Here is a 17682-nt window from a genome sequence, read left to right as displayed (position 1 = left end):
CTCAGAAAAGTTGAAGAGCAACAAGGCAAACCTGTTGCCAGCATTTAAAAAAAAAAGTCAGAAAAAGACACACCAATGAATGGAAGAATGAATCTGAGGGAAGAGGGGAGGGGTGGAGAAGGAGAGAGAGTGTGTGTGTGTTTTGAGAGGAGAAAAAGGAAGAGACCTGGAAGATGGACTGGAAAAAGCCGGGGGGGGGGGGAAGGACTGAGAAAGGGAGATATCTTGGCACCTGCAAAGGCAGAGACAGTGTTCCTCTGAGGCAAAAAAAAAAAAATGCTGTGGCCATAAGAGAAGTGACAATCCTAATCCAGAGGTGGAATTTAGAAACATCTGCATTCCTGATCCAGCTGCAGTCTCCTGAATTATCACCTCTGGCTAGAGAGGAGTATTATCTTAATTAAAGCCCCATAAATTTCACAAGGTGTGTTGATGTCAGGCAGGCTGATCATCTGACAAGAGAGACAGAAGGGCCTAGTCATAAGCGGTTCATTTGCGGGTGAGTGCTACACTTTTTCCATTAATTTCCATATCAGGATATATCCAGGAGTCTGCATGATGCATTTTGGATGGGTTTTCTTGGCAATATCTAAGTCTCCCTTTGAGACCCAGCCAGAATATCAGTCATCCAATTTTGAGAGAAGATATTTTGGCTGGAGAAAGCACACCTACATACCCTGTTATTTTGTTAGTTTCTTTTTCATATGAAATGATATCTTCATTGGTATACCCACATTCATGAAGTACCCATTTCATAAGCTAATATTTTTGGCCAAGACCGCAACTGATGAAGTAGGAAAAACTGCTTAAATGAATTTCTTCCATATCTCTAATATATATTCAGTTCTGCTGCATTTTCTTGATTCTTGGCACAAATCTATTTTATGTATTTGGTCAAAGGACAAAGCAAAATTTATTTTTGCCTGGTTTGTATAATACTAGATCGTAGTTCCTCTTGATGGTAGAATGCATCATTGGTTTTTATTGGGTGTTCAGTAATCAGAACCGTCTCATGCCTACTAGACAATATTATAAAAGGAAAAAAAAGTAGAGATTTCAGTGTTTTGTTGAAAACTGTAATCAATAGCTATGTTATGAATACAAAGTGTAGTCTGATGTTTTAAAACTCCCACAGTACTTCAATCAAATGAGATTATCAACATCAGTGATGTTTTAGTTCATCTATCTCTCTGCAATGAGATGAAAACTCAGGCTCTGACATCTTTTAGAAGCTTTTAGTTTGACCATTTAATTTGAATGGAAGAACTTGTAAATATATGTACTAAGACAATGATAGGGTAATATTTCTAATCGCCGCAGGAAATCTTAAGAACTCTTCTGCCATTCTATTTTATTGAATTGATTTGATATTTGGCAGTGACAAAAAGTGTAGCTTTCCACAGTCACATTTTAGGTTTTTAAGCAGTTTTGAGGATTATTTTAAAATCAATGAGCATTAGGGAAGAAGCGATGATGGCTGCAGCACCTGGAAAGAAGGGAAAACGAGGTGTGTGGTTGGAAAAACTCATGTGGGAGAAAAAGATGAAATACAAGATGATTGATTATTATATTTATGATAAGCCTTCCATATCTGCTTCAGCTTTTATTTTTATTAGGCTTTGTGAGAATTATATGTAGTAGATAAGAAAATGTCTTCAAGTCATTCACTGTTATTGAATTGGATTTGAAAGACTGGCATCAAAGCATCTGAAGGAACACTCACCCGTGCTTTATGCTTTCATTTGGGTTGTTCTCTTCTTGGGTTTACTATGCATTTAATAGTCCATCTCAAGACATAAAGCATGGGTCATAAATCAAAGGAAACACATCAAACAAGGACTATGTTGTAAAAAAACAACAGAATAATGCTTCAAACAATATGTACAAACAGCAGGAGCTGCTCTTCTTTTTCTTTTTCACATCTCTTATCAAATTTTCTCTGACATATAATCTAAATCATTCCGTCTTTCCTATGTAGCAGAGCAAAAGGGTATTGGCCTGCATGGTCATTTATAAACATAAATAAGCCAAGTAAAACATTCACTTGTGTTACTCGTAGTTTTTGTTTTAAACTTTATTAGTATAATAGAATTACAGTTCAACATAAAATAATGAGATTTTGCTAAACTCTGTAAAGCATTACATGCATCTGCCATAAACAATCTCTGTTATAGATTTAGGTCTTATTGCCACATTGCTGCACTGAAGTGCAATAAACATTCAATGTCATCTTGTTTTAAATTATTTCAGGAGTAAACAGAAACTGACCTCTATAAGAGTGTATCATTATTTTCAAGGAAGACTTACTATTATTACATGGTTTAGCAAAGCATTGTAAAAAAAGCTACACAGAGAGTACCTTGTCTTTGATAACTGTGCAATCAGATTTATACAGGATACTGTTCACAGAGACTAACAAACTAAGAGATGAAAGAATGCATCATTGCATAGCAAAAGAAAAAAGCAGACTAGTTAAGTAATATTCATCTCTAATGTGCCAAGTGCAGGCTGAGAGGAGCCAAATGGATAAGTCTGAAGGTCAAATGCCCTTTATGAACACACTAGATTAAACGCCAAAATAACAAGATAAACAAATACTGAAGTGAAATTCATATTTTATTTTGATTATTTTTCTATACATGTATCTACACATAATACCAGAAGATAACACATCCTCTTTAGTAAGCTTCAGTCAGATTAGCTCATCAAGTTTAGACAGGACTAAATGGTAGACAATGAAGCGTTAGGGTTTTGTTTTGTTTTTAAAGTCACCTTTTCTAAAGAAAAAGTAAACTATTTCATTTGTAGATACTAACTGTGCAGCAACCTTTTGATTTGTTGAGAAATAGTATATAAAACATTGCCTGTAACATATATAGATATCAATTTCACAATTGTGTTAGCTATTTTGACTGAAGGTCCATACAACTTTTTTTTAATATGCATTCACTACCATGTGTTATGAATTCTGAACCCTTATATTAACATCTTCCCAAATCCATGCTTCCACTCAATTTTTTTTCTTAAATATTCATCTTGGTAATTTGATTTCTCCCCCTCTTTAAAATAATTTTTCAGCAGAAATAAACCTGGGTAGAATTATTTTGGGAATACCAATAACTTGAAAAATGGACATTTTGTATTTAAAGCCCTTACATATTGTTCCTACAAATATATTGCTACAGTAAAAATGAAATGTAATAAGTTTTACTCAATAAAATGTATTTTCCTGTACATTCGTTTGTGTATGTTTTTTTTTCTGTATTTAATGCTACATATATTACATCACTTATTGTTAACAGTTATGTTTCAGCAAATATAGCAATAATATACAGATGACGTTTGTCTTAAATATTTTACCATTTTCCTACCAAATATAATTCCATATTTTTGTATTCACGCATTACCTGAGCATACCAGTCGTTAGCCTAATAGTATAACTAGATGATAAATTTCAAATTGCAAGCTATTGTACAGATAATCACTTTACAAATGGAATATATCCTATTCCAAGCTCTCTTCCTTGTCTTTTTTCCCCCTCCCTTTTCTTTCAAATGCCACTGACTGTTCTTAAAAAAAAAAAGTGCAGGTTCTAAATGTTTCTTTTAAAAATGCAACCTATTAAGAGTTCAGAGAACTAACCCCCACACGGCATAATATGAACATAAAAAAGTAAAAAAAAATGTACAGTCTCATGTAGTATATTTACACATGTTGTTGAAATAATACATTTTGTCTTTCTTTTTGCCATGTGTTGCAACCTAAAACTTTTCAGTGCAATCTCTCTACTTATTGACTTGAAGATATGGCCCCCAAAGTCCCTGGATAATTCTCAGGTCAGGGTGCTCAGGACTGCAAGCCTCGTGTACCATTTGATCAAATAATACATTCAATGTACCTAGAGATTGTTAAGATTGTTTTCCTTCTAAAATAAACAACCAAATCAACAAAAGCCTTCATTTCAAATACAGAAGCAAAAAAGAAGAATCGACCCTGTATTGTTTTTATCTAACAGAAACGAAGAGATTTAGATCTGCACTGAATGTGCCATGGATTGATATTATCAAGTCAAGTGACCGTCTGATGTTTAAAGTAAGACTGAAGTGAGAGAGCATATTAAAGCATTCATTATACGAATCGATGTGCTATTCTGTGAGAATATCTACCATTAGGAAATAGACTGTTTTGTATGTAAATATGAACATTTAATTTGCTTTAAAATTGGTGGTTGGGAAGTTCAGCAAATAGGAAATCTAAGAAAAATACTATATTTTCTGGAATCCAGCACTTTGGATAGATGCATATCCTATAAAAGAATTCAAATAAGCAGCACTCCAAAAATTGAAACTAGAATACCTTATGTGCAACATGAACATATATAAAGACAGTTTTACCTTCTATCATTTTGCATAAAAATATTTCTGCTCTGACATGTACAACATCCCTTCTGGGAACATCCAGGGGTAAGCTATTGACAATTGATTTAGATTTATTTTATATTTCCCTCCCTTGTTCAAAGTCACGGTTCAGAATCTGGTGTCTACATCACATTATTACAGCCCTAGAATACAGTGTTTAATATCTTTTCTATTATATATATGTATATATATATATAATATACTTTTGCTTTATAAAATAAGGACATCTCAATTTTGTTAAGACAGAGGCAATGAAGCAAATGAGAACTGCTGTGTGTTTAGAACCAAAAAGCAATTCCCAGTGCAAAACAGATGGACAACTCTTATGGATGATGGGGCTAGTGTGGAGGGTTTTTGTCCTTAAGCTGGGGCTCTCTATTTAAGTAGGTAGCCCAGTACACTAAATTAAAAATCCCAAAGAGCAGTGGGAACGCTATTCTTGATAGTCGATCAATTTTGCTGACACTGTTAAAAGTTTTCTTGGGTTCAGGTGGCTTTGTTTCCGCTTTCACATCTTTGGGCTCTATCGTTGCGCTTTTAGCAATGGTAGCTAGTCCAGGGTCTCTTGCAATATTTGGGGTAAAGCTGGTTGCAGGTGCTGGTGCTGTGAACGAGTTGTTTTTCATAATGAGAGGATCCTTCACTTTCTTTGGCTAGGAGTAAAGAACACAATTTTAAATGACACATCATTTCACCCATTTAAAAGTATTACCACTCTGGAATGTGAATACTTGGTTCAGCTCAGATATCATTCAGATAGCCACGTATAAACAGATCCCCCCCCCGCACCCTTTGTCCAGATATTGTATGTTGTCAAATAGGAAAGGAGAAAACAGAATCAGGAATATTCCATATTTTCTGTTGAGAAACCAGTGCTTGTTCAGCTGTCACCAAAGAGACATTTCATTTGGTCAAAATGGTTCCCATTCTGGCTTATCATAGATAGATAAAGTTATTTTTCTATAAGTTTAGAACTATAAGTTCTGAAAAGTGATATGAATGGAAAACTTGTGCTTTCAATCAAAAGACCATTGTGAATGGTTGATGCAGTGAGTTTTAAAAACTAATAATCAAATTAAACCAGATTTTTTCTTATTAGAGCCTATGGACAGTCCGCTAGAAAAGATTCATACACGATATGGCATATATACAATGTAACCAACTATAATATGGCTATTATACTGCTTTATTTCATTTAATATGATTAATTTTGTATATATTGATGATTAATTTTGTCCAGAAGATGCAATTGAATATTTGTACAGGAAATCATAGGTATTCATTTCAGGGGGACCTGAAATTATAGACACAAGGACAGAAGAGTGAAGATCCATAATGGAAGAATGGATGATGAAGATGGCAGAGCTTTCAGAAAAGGCTAAACTGTCTTGTTTTATTTTTTTTTTTAAAGGAAGGACTATTGCCTTTTCAAAGATTGGAAACCTTTATGGACATTTTTCTGAGAATGGGTAAAAACAAATTAATTATTTCAGAATTTATTGATTATAAAGTTTTGTTTATAAGAAGAAGGGAATCTTGATATGTACTTTGGGAGAGTGAAAATGGTAATTTCTATTATTGTAACTGCTGCAAAGTTTACAAACCATTTCTTTACATATATTTCTTTCTGTTGTTGTTACCTCGCATTTGCTTTTATTCTTTCACATTTTTTTCCTTTTCCTTTTAATTTTTCATAGGTATATTTTCAATGTTATGCCAAATTTTCTTTTAATAAAAATTATATTTTAAAAAAGAGTTTGGAGTGGCATGCCAAATAGGTGACAGGTGGATCCTTGTCAGAATACAGCTTGACTAACACAAAAACAAAGCATCAAATGTGTTAGATATTGATTTCTATTTTAAGAGGTGAGAGGGAGGGAGAGAGGGAGAGAAAGAAAGAGAGGGAGGGAGGGACGGAGGAAGCACAATACATCTTCAATATATGGAGCGGCAAACATAATCTAACACTGTAAGCAGCATATGCAATTTCTTTTTTAAAAAACTTGCCCTTTCCAACTTTTCCCTCCCACATACTTTCTGCACAACAAATCTTTTTGTTTCTGGTATTATGTTTGAACCTGTCAGAGGACATCTTTGGTAGCAATTCTGCACTCATGAAAGTTCTCCTGTCTGCTCTCAGCAAAGATGGACCCTAAACTGGTTGTGTATTTGTTTTTGGAGTTCCCAGTGATGTATTTTTTCAAATGGTTTGTAGTCCCCCCCCCCATATTAACATTTATCTCTGGAACTGCTGAAATTAAATATTAAATAAATAGATATTTAAGCAATATCTAAACAAATCTATTTCACCAAGCTTTTAATTGTTAGCTATATTCATGGCTGATTTTAATTTTGGTTTCTTATTTAAATTGTATTAATTTGATATGTTTTATATTTCTTTTGAAATAAACAGAAAGGTAGAGGTAAATGTCAGTAATAAATGATTCACTGATATTGTTGAAGTTAAATAATACATGAATAGAATAAATCATTTAGAAGTCTTTTGGATAAAAGGTGCAGCCTATTTTCATCTGATAAGCAAATAAAGACCACTAATCCTGTTTGCAGAGCATGATTCAAAAATTGTTAAGGGCAAGGATACTTTGATTACGTAACTGATTTTGTGCAGTACTGCTTTCCAGGTTCCTTCTGATTATTGTTGTTGTTGTTGCTGTTGTTGTTATCATTATTATTATTAAAATCTTCTAATATCGTTGTAATCCTGCATCAGGTAAAAGATCCCTAAAACCTTATCACTTCATCTTAATTCTTATAAACGAATTTCAATGGATGAAGCAATATGTCATTGAGATCATTATTGGGCAGCTGGATGTCCAAGATATCATTCGCTTCTTTCATAGATCTGGGGACTGGGGTGTTCTTTTTAGTAGATCAAAATTGATCTATGGTCAGATCTTGAATTTGGTCATAATTTCTTGGCAGAAATAGGACTGGATAGCCAAGGTTAAACTTTGTTTTGCAAAGTTTAATTTCTGATCTGTCAGACTCACAAGCTGTGCTGACAAACTTTGTGAAGGAATGTAGAGTAAAAATTGAGAAGGAATGAGCAATCCGGGGGGGGGGGGGAGGCAGGAATCTCAGAGACTGAGATGCCATCCTGAGAAATAGGAAATATGAGGGGGGAAAACCAAAATCCTACCTAGATTTTGTTTAGTGTCAGAAAGGATAGAGAAATTTGGATAAACTTTAAAGATTCTGTTATTCTATATTGCTACAATGAAGATCTTTCTTGTAATCCCTGTTTGTGCCTATTTCTTGACCTGGACTACCATGAATGATTGACAGATGCCTTCATACTTCTGTTGGAATCATTTTAAAAGCCAGGGAATAGTTAATAGTTTCACTTCCAAAGCCTTCTTCTGAGGAGGATGTGATAGGGAAATCAGACCTCCTGTGCTCTAGGTTATCAAGTATTGCCATATTTCACATATGTGTGAAATAGCCAAGTTCTGCTTATTTCATTTTTTGGCTGTGTTCTCAGAATCCCTGATTTCTGCAATTCCCCCCCCCCCCAAAAAAAAAAACTCGAGAGTCTGAATCACACATGCATATATCACTTCATGTCCTATGGCATGATGAATCATTACTCAACAACTTGCTTCTGAATGTCTATTGAAAAGTCTTATTTTTAGATGATAATAAGTGGGTGGTATAAAAATTCTTTTTGAGGATTCTGATGAGTGATAGCTGTTTCACATACATCAGCAGTTGCCTGATAATCCCTGAGTAAATAGCATGCATGTGTGATTTTCTCCTTAACAGCAATCTGGACAACATCCCAAAGCAATGAAATGTCCATATAGGTTTAACTATGGTTTTAATTATCTAATGAACTAATGCATTAATAAAGTCCTTGCTTCTTAATATCTAAAGTGAAATTTTATCTTTTTGATTATTTCAAAAGTCATTGCTATTTCTTCCCTTGTGATTGTGAAAATACAATTGAAAGTAGTTCAGTACAGACATATATCTAAGCCAATGGTTTAAAACTTCAATAGATTTGCTTTTAAATAAACTTTTATATAACAGATTGCAAGTCTGAGCACTTTTTTCAGTAGGTTACTATTAATATAATCATGTAGTGTTGTATAATAGTTTGTTTAGCAGGTTTGTACTTGTGAAACCCACTAGGTACATGAGACCATGAAATCAACTCCATAGGAAGATTAAAACTACTTTTATTGAGATTGCTATAGTAACAGCATTTTGAAAAGCCGACTATGCTGTATCTCTTTGTTCTTACAGTTCAGGGACTTAGGAGGTATCTAAGCTGCTTCTGAATGTCATTGGAGCATTCTGGATTTAGAAAATGCTTTGGCCTCTTTGCCAAGCAATAGTTTATTTAATATCTCTGTCAGTCATATTCCTTAGTCTCTACATGTTGTCCATAGCATATGAAATAATAACAACAAGCAACCATTTCAAATACAAATAAAATATATGAAGATCTGTTTCATTACCTTTTCTGGAACTACACTCTTGCCATCCCATGCATAACCTCTCTTTGTAAAGTAGTTCACTGTGGCAAATTCGATCAGAGCTGAGAAGACAAATGCATAGCACACGGCTATGAACCAATCCATAGCGGTAGCATAAGCTACCTTGGGAAGAGAATTCCGTGCGCTGATGCTCAAGGTGGTCATTGTTAGCACAGTTGTTACACCTGAAAAAAAAAAGCAAGTTTTTTTCCCAATTTTTCCATTTTGTTGCTACCTTCGCTTCAAGGTAAAGAATTTTCTTGCGCTTGTAAATCTCTGAAATGTTTTTGACAAGCTTTTTCAGAAGTGGATTGTCATTGCTTCCTTCTTAGGGCCAAAAGAAAATGACTGGACCAAGGGAGGCAAAGTATTCATGGTTTTCTAGTTTCTAGACTGATGCCTTAATCAACCTTAACCAAACTGCCTCTCTTTGTTTTCCTGAGCCTGCTAAAAGTAACTAAATGATTATGTCAGATAGAACCTGGGATACATTGCAAATTCAATCAAATATTCAAATCAGTAGTAAAACACATCTTTCTGATTCCAAAATGATATTGTAATAAAGCTATTGTAATGGAGAAATTGAGATAATTGAGATCCCATTCACTGATAGAAAGCAATAGATATTGAAAATTATAGTCTACAAACGAATATAGGTTCAAACTAGATTCTAGTTTTTCATTTGGTGATTTCTCCTGGGTAAATGTATGTAGACTTATTATTATTGATTGATTGATTGATTAGCCTGTAGGCCACATCAATGTACAAGGTCCTAACATGTGTTACCAATTAAATCCTATATAAACAATTTAAAATAAGAGTAGGATAAAATCCAATAGTTATAGGATAAAATACAATAATTTAATACATAAATATGTGAAATAGAATAAAATGACATAAAATTATATTTCTGTATCACTCCTGCAATCTACCCCAATCAGGCCCACATATGCCGATTTCACTGGGACCATTTTAGCTGACACAATTTCTGTGTCATTTTCACATTCTGGCCACACATGAGGTATGTTGTTTTAATATTGACCTCCCACTGGTCCATACATTTAATATATGGATCAAGGTACTTATCTCTCGCCCCCTTATACAAATAGCAGTTGAATCATATATGACTCAGATCTTCTACCTCTTCAGTTCCACAAATAAATGTACATTCATTGTATGGGATAGAATCTCTCAAATCTTGCTTGCGTAAAGGTCTCCCTGAGATGTTTTGGTGTTGTAATTTTAAATAGTTGTCCATTTGGAAGGTGTGTTTATATTTGCTCAGCCATTTCAGGCTACCAGCCTTATTAAGTGTGGCTATGTCATTTTGAGCTTCTATATCCATGATTCTTTGGACAAGTCTTTTTTTTTTGTTCTCCTGTTACACAAGGAGCAGGGAGGCCACAGCTCTTTATATAATTTGTCAATTTAGTTATCTGAATGTAGATTTGAAGATTCAGAACTTAGAGTAGAGGCAGAATCTCACTAGTCCTAGATAATAAACTGTTTATAAAGGGATTGAGGTAGTTGTGGCTCAAATGGAAGAGCAAGTTATTTGTTCTCATCTTAAACTAATCTTTCTATGCCATATTTTCCATTCTGTCTGAAAACTAATAATGGGTGGGGAATTAAAATTGCACCCAGAGGGAAATAAAAGTGAATGGAATGGGAAATTGGGCAATTCATCAGACAAGGTGAGATAGTCTATCAGTGACAAGTGATCATATTGCACTCAAAATTTGGGACTATATCAAGGTTTTACTTTACTACTTATTTATCACTGATGGTGTGTCGTTTTGTTTATATCTCTTTGATGGGTTTGGTTTGACAGAAAACCAATTGTTTGAGATGAATTAAAGTTACAGTGTGATTTGCTGTGATATAACAATCTTAAAGAGAAATGGAAGGCATTTTCTGTTCACTAGATCATTTCTGAAACCTATCTTGAATTATCCAGCTGTTTTTTTGCGACTGGTTGACTCAGATTCAAAAGCTAGCTATTAAAATTGATTGACTTAGAAATGAGGAAAGATGGCACTGTGACAATATATTTTGCATATTCTATAGCATTGTCCCTCACCTGCTGTTGAATAGTTTTCTTTTAACTAAGCACTTTTACTAAGAGTAAAAAGTCTACCGTTTATACCGTTGCCTTAAATCACTACCCACCAGTTACCTTGACAACTGCAGACATCTCATGTATTAAATATCTGCTAGAGTATATTTTCACTGTGTCAGTTGTTAGCCAAAACTTACTGCAATCAAAAATATCTTGCGCTACTCGTATTCAGAAGCATTATTTATAGAAAATAATCTGATTTTTTCCATTTTCTATCAGCTCTGTTCTGAAATGGCTCAGACTGCTATTACTGCTACTACTAATACCCCCAACTTTATGATTCTACTCAGAGAAAGGATTTTAAATTATTTCAATTTAGTTATATAATTGAGATGGATCCAACCATTCTCATAATTGTAAGCAATTTGATCAACTCTACTTTCCATCTTTCTAGTTTCAGATGATTACATAAAATATTTGAAACATTCTTGTTGGGTAACTTAAAGGGGGGAATCATCTCCACCCAACTTCAAAATGGACAAAAGTTCACATAGAAAGACCAATGAATCCAATAAAACAAAACAGAGAGTTGAGGGAGAGAACAATTGAATGAACTCCAGATTAGTGAAGGGTGAATTTTAGCACCCTAAGCCTATATGTTACACTTTTAGAAAATCAAGGGCTGTGATGGATAAGATAGCAATGAAAATAATAGGTGTGATCATGTCACATTCACATTTGGGCAGGGACCTTTCTCAAATGTAAATGAGCTATTCCTGTAATTAGGTACTTGCTGAGTATCTAATGAAGTTGTCACACAGATATTACCAGGAATCATTCAGACAAGCCAAAATTAAATCCAGACAGAAGCAATTTTGGTAAAAAGAAAATTAAACTTTGAATGTGTTGAATGGTAATGAGTTTGTCCAGAAGCCCAGGTTCTTACTTTGGATGTTCTACCTGTCACTAGGTTTGCAGTTGATGGATAAGATGTAGGATGCACTTACCTAACTTCAGCTAACATATCAACTTCGGTTTTCTTGGGCTGATTGGAATTAGTGATGGTTATCCACGGTGCAAAATACAGCAGCTAGTTTACCAATATATGGATTATATGCCTATTTTTAAAATCTTGTTGGACACCATTTGTCTACCAGATGTTTTAAAGAGTTCATGTTGGCCTTTAAATCCCTAAACAACTTAGTGTCTGACTATCTGAAGTAGGGAAAACCTGTTCAAAGGTTCTCCCATTGCCAAAAGCTCGCCTATCTGCCTTAATATTTCAGATATGAAATATACTTGTGAAGGAAATGTGCTTAGCACTCAATTTACCAATAAAAGCAGTTTAAAAGCCTCACCAAACTTTTGTTAATTGAACTGAATTTCAAATTATCAATCTAATAAATGAATGTATGTTAAACAGAATTTTTAAATCAGTTAATTGATCTAATTCCATGCATTAATGTTTCATTCATACAAAACACTAATGAATAATGACAGTAGATAGTTAAACAACAAACCAATCAATAACACTATGCTTTAATATTTAGTTATTTATATTGTACAAAGCTTCCAATTGGTGCCTTCCTTTTACAAAGTCTCTCTCTCTCTCTCTCTCTCTTTCTCTTTCTCTTTCTCTCTCTCGCTCCCTCCCTCCCTCCTTCGCTCCCTCCCCCTCTGTCTCTCTCTCACATAAACACATATAAACACACATGCACACCACCTACCATTTGAGACAGATTTCTTCCTTCATTGGAAAGCCTTGCCCAGCAGATCCGAATACCCTGATGAAGCAAATGCATCACCTCACCAAGAAATATTATCTCATTTTTTGTGGTACAAAATGTCTCACCGAGACAAAGTACTGCTGCCACAGACACCTTAAGTGTGATATTTTAATCAAAGAGTATTAATGTGACATGCATTAATGCTTTTGAACAATTCAAACATATTTGTGCAAAACACTCACCAAACACGGTTCTTGCTGGAACGGATTCTCTGTTCAGCCAGAAAGATACTTGGGATAGAATTACTGTCATTATGCAGGGCAAGTATGTTTGAATGACAAAGTACCCGATTTTTCTCTTCAAATGGAAATGGGTGGTCATCACAACATATTCCCCTGTATGCAAAAGAAAAAAAAAGTGACATTTCTTAGGATATAAATAAGGAAGAGGGGAGGAAGAACTCCTTGGAAGTTTCCATCAGAAACACAGAAATTCAGAAATTAATGTATCTTTGTTACATTAAATTATTCTTATTTATTTCCACAAGCACTGACCTAGATCATCAAGAATGAATCCACATTCTAGTCTTTTAGAAGGAAGCAGTTAGTATCCTGCAAAAATAGAAACAGTCCCTCCCTCCCTCAATATCCCAACAACTCCTTACCTTTGATTCTAAAATATTCTTAGGTGCAGACATAACAGCCACTTGTGGCAAGATGGGTGGTAAATATATTTAATAAATAAAAATAATAGTCGTTAAATAAATATTTTCCCTCAGTTCAATGGATTTTGCTATTTATCCAGGATTTTCTCTCCTTTCTACTGCATGTGATTTATTTGACTTCCATAGTACAGTTTGCTACTCACTGCATTTGCCAGTTAGGACATTTAGAGGTAAAGAATACTTCTCCAATCATCTGTTCTTTTTTTTCCCCAGTCCATATCATGGCTTCCTTGTCTACTTGCTAGTTATCAGGATGAACACAGCTCATCTTCCTTGCAGCAGTAGGGATAGTGAATCTCTTGTGAATTAAAGGAACTACTTGGCCCTTGAATGACATGTTGAGAACTGCACTATGAAAATATGTGGATGAAAGTCAACACTTGGATTTCATATCATTTGCAGCTAATTAAGGAGTTATGCTGTTCACATGATTATTCTCCTTTCACTTAAAATGTCAATCTGGTAACTATTTTTGGAGGTACCTGGAGATTCAACCAAAGTTCCTGTTGTTATATGTAGGTCTGAAAGCCATACATGTGATATGATGGCCTGTAACATAAAAATAAGATTCTCTTTTGATACCCAGAAAGAATGCAAAACTTAAGATCATGGTTTTTTTTATGATCACTAGGCTTATACAACATTTAAGGGGACATTGTACTAAGCCATCACATGGTTTAGCAGCTTGAAGTGTGGAAGCATCATTCCTGGGCATGCATATTGATGTTGCATTTCTTCAGTGTCAGTCCAAATGACTTTTTTTAATCAAGAAAAGGCCATAAAATAGTTGGGATGACCTATAGAACAGACTATGACTTTTTGATGCTTCAAGCAATGGCTTTAAAGGATTAGCTTGCTTTCTTTGTAGAGCTCCTCTTTGAATGGTTTTGTGCAGCCCTAATGATGATCAGGCTATCTAATCATTTAGTTTCATAATTGAATGCTTACAGAGCTTGGCATAGAACATTTTGCAGGAAGGATGAATGGACTGACTTCATTTAATGAGAAGCAATTAATCTACAGCTACTTTTGATCCCATTCTCTTTCTCCTCACTGTGCCACTTTTATATTTCTTGTTTTTGTTTGTTTGTTTGTAAATCAAGGAAAAGTGTTCAGTCAAACATTAGTGGTGGCTGTTCACTATTTAATGGCTATTGTGAAATGAGTGTTTTCAAGAAATTAAACAAGCAGCTCATTTTTATTTTTACCTTCTATCACTATTAGTTTAAAATTTAATATCTTGAAAATCAAATTCCTTAGGGTACTAGTAATATGGCATTACATTCAGCGCTGACAAAACAGACGCAAAACAAAACAAATGTTAGCTAAAAAAGAAGTGAGAAGGTTGAAATCAAATAAAGAGTCTGCTTCCAAAATTAGAACTGACATATGAAATAGTCCTGGGGATTCGAAAAATCTAATTTCAATCCGGTTCTATTCAAGATCAGGCACTGGTGTCTAGCATAAACATGAAGAATGATGTCATCATCATTCTTTTGATGCTGACAGAGATGATGATTGTTTAGTCTATCATTCTTTGGGAACATTGCAAGGAATATGACGGTCTTCTCTCTTTTTATGCCCATAGTCATAGTCTTGTGAAGTAGACCACGTTGACATGTATACATTGCTCAAAGTCATCTGGTGAACTCTATTTTGAGGAAAAACCTGGATATGGATCTCCCTCAGCCCAGTCCAAAAAAATTAATTATTTCAGTGTTGGGCTATTGCAAATATACTACTGGAACTTTAAGTTTTGTTTGATATTTGCTGGTTTGGAAAGTTATCATTTGCTAACATTTGCTTATAACATTTGAGCATAATCCTAAAGAGGAGTCAATGGTACTCTCTGAACTTGATTATTTGCTTGTAAACCTTTTGTTACCGAGCTGGGCCCATAACATCATCATTTCCATAATCCTAATCTCATTCCAATTTCCCATCCATACATTTTTGTCAACTCATGGAAGCGGTCTTGGGTAAGAGAATTCTGAAATAGACACTTCAAGGTCTTCAGATAAGCGAACTACAAACAAGTTCCTATATCCTGCCTTAGGAACCATTACTTCTAAATTCATACAACAGAGCCATTTTATCATGATTTCAAAAAACTGTACTGACAATCTCCCATTACAAAAGAGGTCTCACCAGCAAAATGGGAAAATCTAAATAAATGTATTCTTGCTCAGCTTTCATTCATTTCAGTGATATTTGATGGGTAGTGTTTGGTCCAGCTTTCACTGCAGAGTGCAGCAAATCCTGTTAAGTGTTCTAGTTTTCATTTTGTACAAGTTTTGAGAAATTTGATTCAGATTGTCCTTCTTAGAATTTCATTTTCACTATATAATATTTGTTAGCTGATGATAAAACATCAACTACCCAAGTATTTAAGTAATTTTCAATTAATTTAGAGGTTAATTCTACAAATTGCTCCAGTTCAACAATATATGAGAAAACCATAAATAATACAATTATAGTACACAAACTATTGCATTTTTGTTTGTATTTCATTCACAAAATCATTAAATTGTAACCCTAATATCTATAAAGTATTGGAAGCCTTTCAGACAGCCATATTCTACAAACCAACTAAACTAGAGCTAAGGTATCGATTCAGAATCTTAGATTTTCTGAAACCTACTGCACTACCTTAAATTTCAATTATGTGTCAGTGTCTTCCTTTTACCCATTTTTCTTTCCTGTTTTATAACTTAATTTCATTTTTCTTTATTTTGTACTATTATTACCACTACTATCACTGCTACAATTCAACACCATAATTACGTTTTAAATGTAATTATTGAAATTGTTCCTTTTCTAATAACAGTGCTTCTAGAGGTTTTACTGAATACTTTCTGTTACTAATCAGTGCCAACTTAATGCAGAACTTGTCATAACCATAAATAATCATGATTATTTATTGTATTTTATGATTATTGTATTTTAGGCTATGATGTTAATTTTGTTTGATATCTTTGCAATTCTTCCCACCCACCGTACCATGCCAATGCCTTAAAAGCCTACATATATTTGTGTACCTTCGAAGGATTAAGACATGTACTTTGAGAAGCTTATGGTTTTTTGGAGGGAGGGGGCATTGATTAAGTTTATATTGCTAAATATTCGGTCTGAGCAACACCTTGCCTATTACAACAGTCCCACTGTGTTTTTCTTTTCAGACTCTTCCTTTTTATGTTATGAGAAAATAAACTAATTGATTGCTTTGAAAAATCCAGTGTCTGTGTAGCTATAAGCAACATGTGTTGAGCTTTTCTGTTCATGGAGGATATCAAGCTGAGCAAAGTGTAATGAACCTGGAGGAAAGGTGGAAGATTCTTACGGTTTCTTTGCTGGGTTTAATGAGATCTGAACTTGGCAAGAACATTATTTGAGTACAGCCAATTGTTTGTTTTGTTTTTCAGGGGCACTGCAAACCTAAGATACATTTAAATACAATATGTTCTGTGCGACATACACAATTTTTAGAATACAGATATTTAAAGAGCAAATTATGAATTGTTTGCTTTAAAAAAGAAAAAAAGATGGGCCTTTTAAAATATGCCATACTCATCTAGGACATTATATTTTTGACATAAAACTGTGCTGTGGTGCAAGAAATGGACATGAAGCAGCACTGGGGTTTTTACCCACCTGTGCTGGATTGCACAATTCCAGAATCCACTGTTTGTCCCATGAGATCATATTGATTCAGCCGAGAGCCATCTTCAGCAACAACAACAGAACGTGCAGGTTCACGGGTCCATTCATACATTACCTCAGATTTCGTGTAAGCATCTAGTTGGTTAAAAAAAAATAATTCCAAAGTTTCTTTAATATCCCTGGCCATGTCAATTTGGACAAATGCTTTCCTCCCTACCCCCCACCCACCTCATTGTTGCTGTTTAAAATACCCTTTTGATCTCTATTTCTTATATGCAGTTCAGAATGTCAGAAAACAATTGAGATAACATACAGATTGAAAGTCAATCAATCTTGGAAGTAAATCCTATATTTTCTGTATGCAACAATAAAGTCACTAAAATATGCTTTCTATAATAAGATAAGCAGAATTGAGGGATCACAGTATCCTCCTCAAATTTCTTTGTGTCCACGTTAAATACTGTATTATGTTTACCCATGTAGCTATCTACAAAAAGCTGCAGTAATTGGAATCATAGCTATAAGTCAAGGCCCTGTTCTAACTGGTCAATGGCCTACAAAAAGGGAAAAGCCGGGAAATAATTATCAAAGTCAA

At 34.3% G+C, this 17682-nt stretch overlaps 1 protein-coding gene across 1 annotated transcript in view; it reads right to left on the bottom strand.

The window, feature by feature from the left end:
- Positions 1 to 4756: 4756 nt before the first annotated feature.
- The window catches only part of LOC116504030 (gamma-aminobutyric acid receptor subunit alpha-1), a 45127-nt gene continuing 32201 nt past the window's right edge, over positions 4757 to 17682 (bottom strand). The window contains exons 6-9 of the mRNA XM_032210845.1: positions 17079 to 17222; positions 12946 to 13098; positions 8900 to 9102; positions 4757 to 5071 (exon numbers count right to left, since the gene is read on the bottom strand). Coding sequence (XP_032066736.1) covers positions 4757 to 5071; positions 8900 to 9102; positions 12946 to 13098; positions 17079 to 17222 — 815 coding nt within the window. The remainder of the gene's footprint in view (positions 5072 to 8899; positions 9103 to 12945; positions 13099 to 17078; positions 17223 to 17682) is intronic.

The sequence above is a fragment of the Thamnophis elegans genome, chromosome 2, assembly GCF_009769535.1.
Source record: "Thamnophis elegans isolate rThaEle1 chromosome 2, rThaEle1.pri, whole genome shotgun sequence".
Classification (NCBI taxonomy): Eukaryota; Metazoa; Chordata; class Lepidosauria; order Squamata; family Colubridae; genus Thamnophis; species Thamnophis elegans.
Note: the sequence above shows the minus strand (reverse complement) of the source record. Positions and strands in the feature narration are given on the sequence as shown.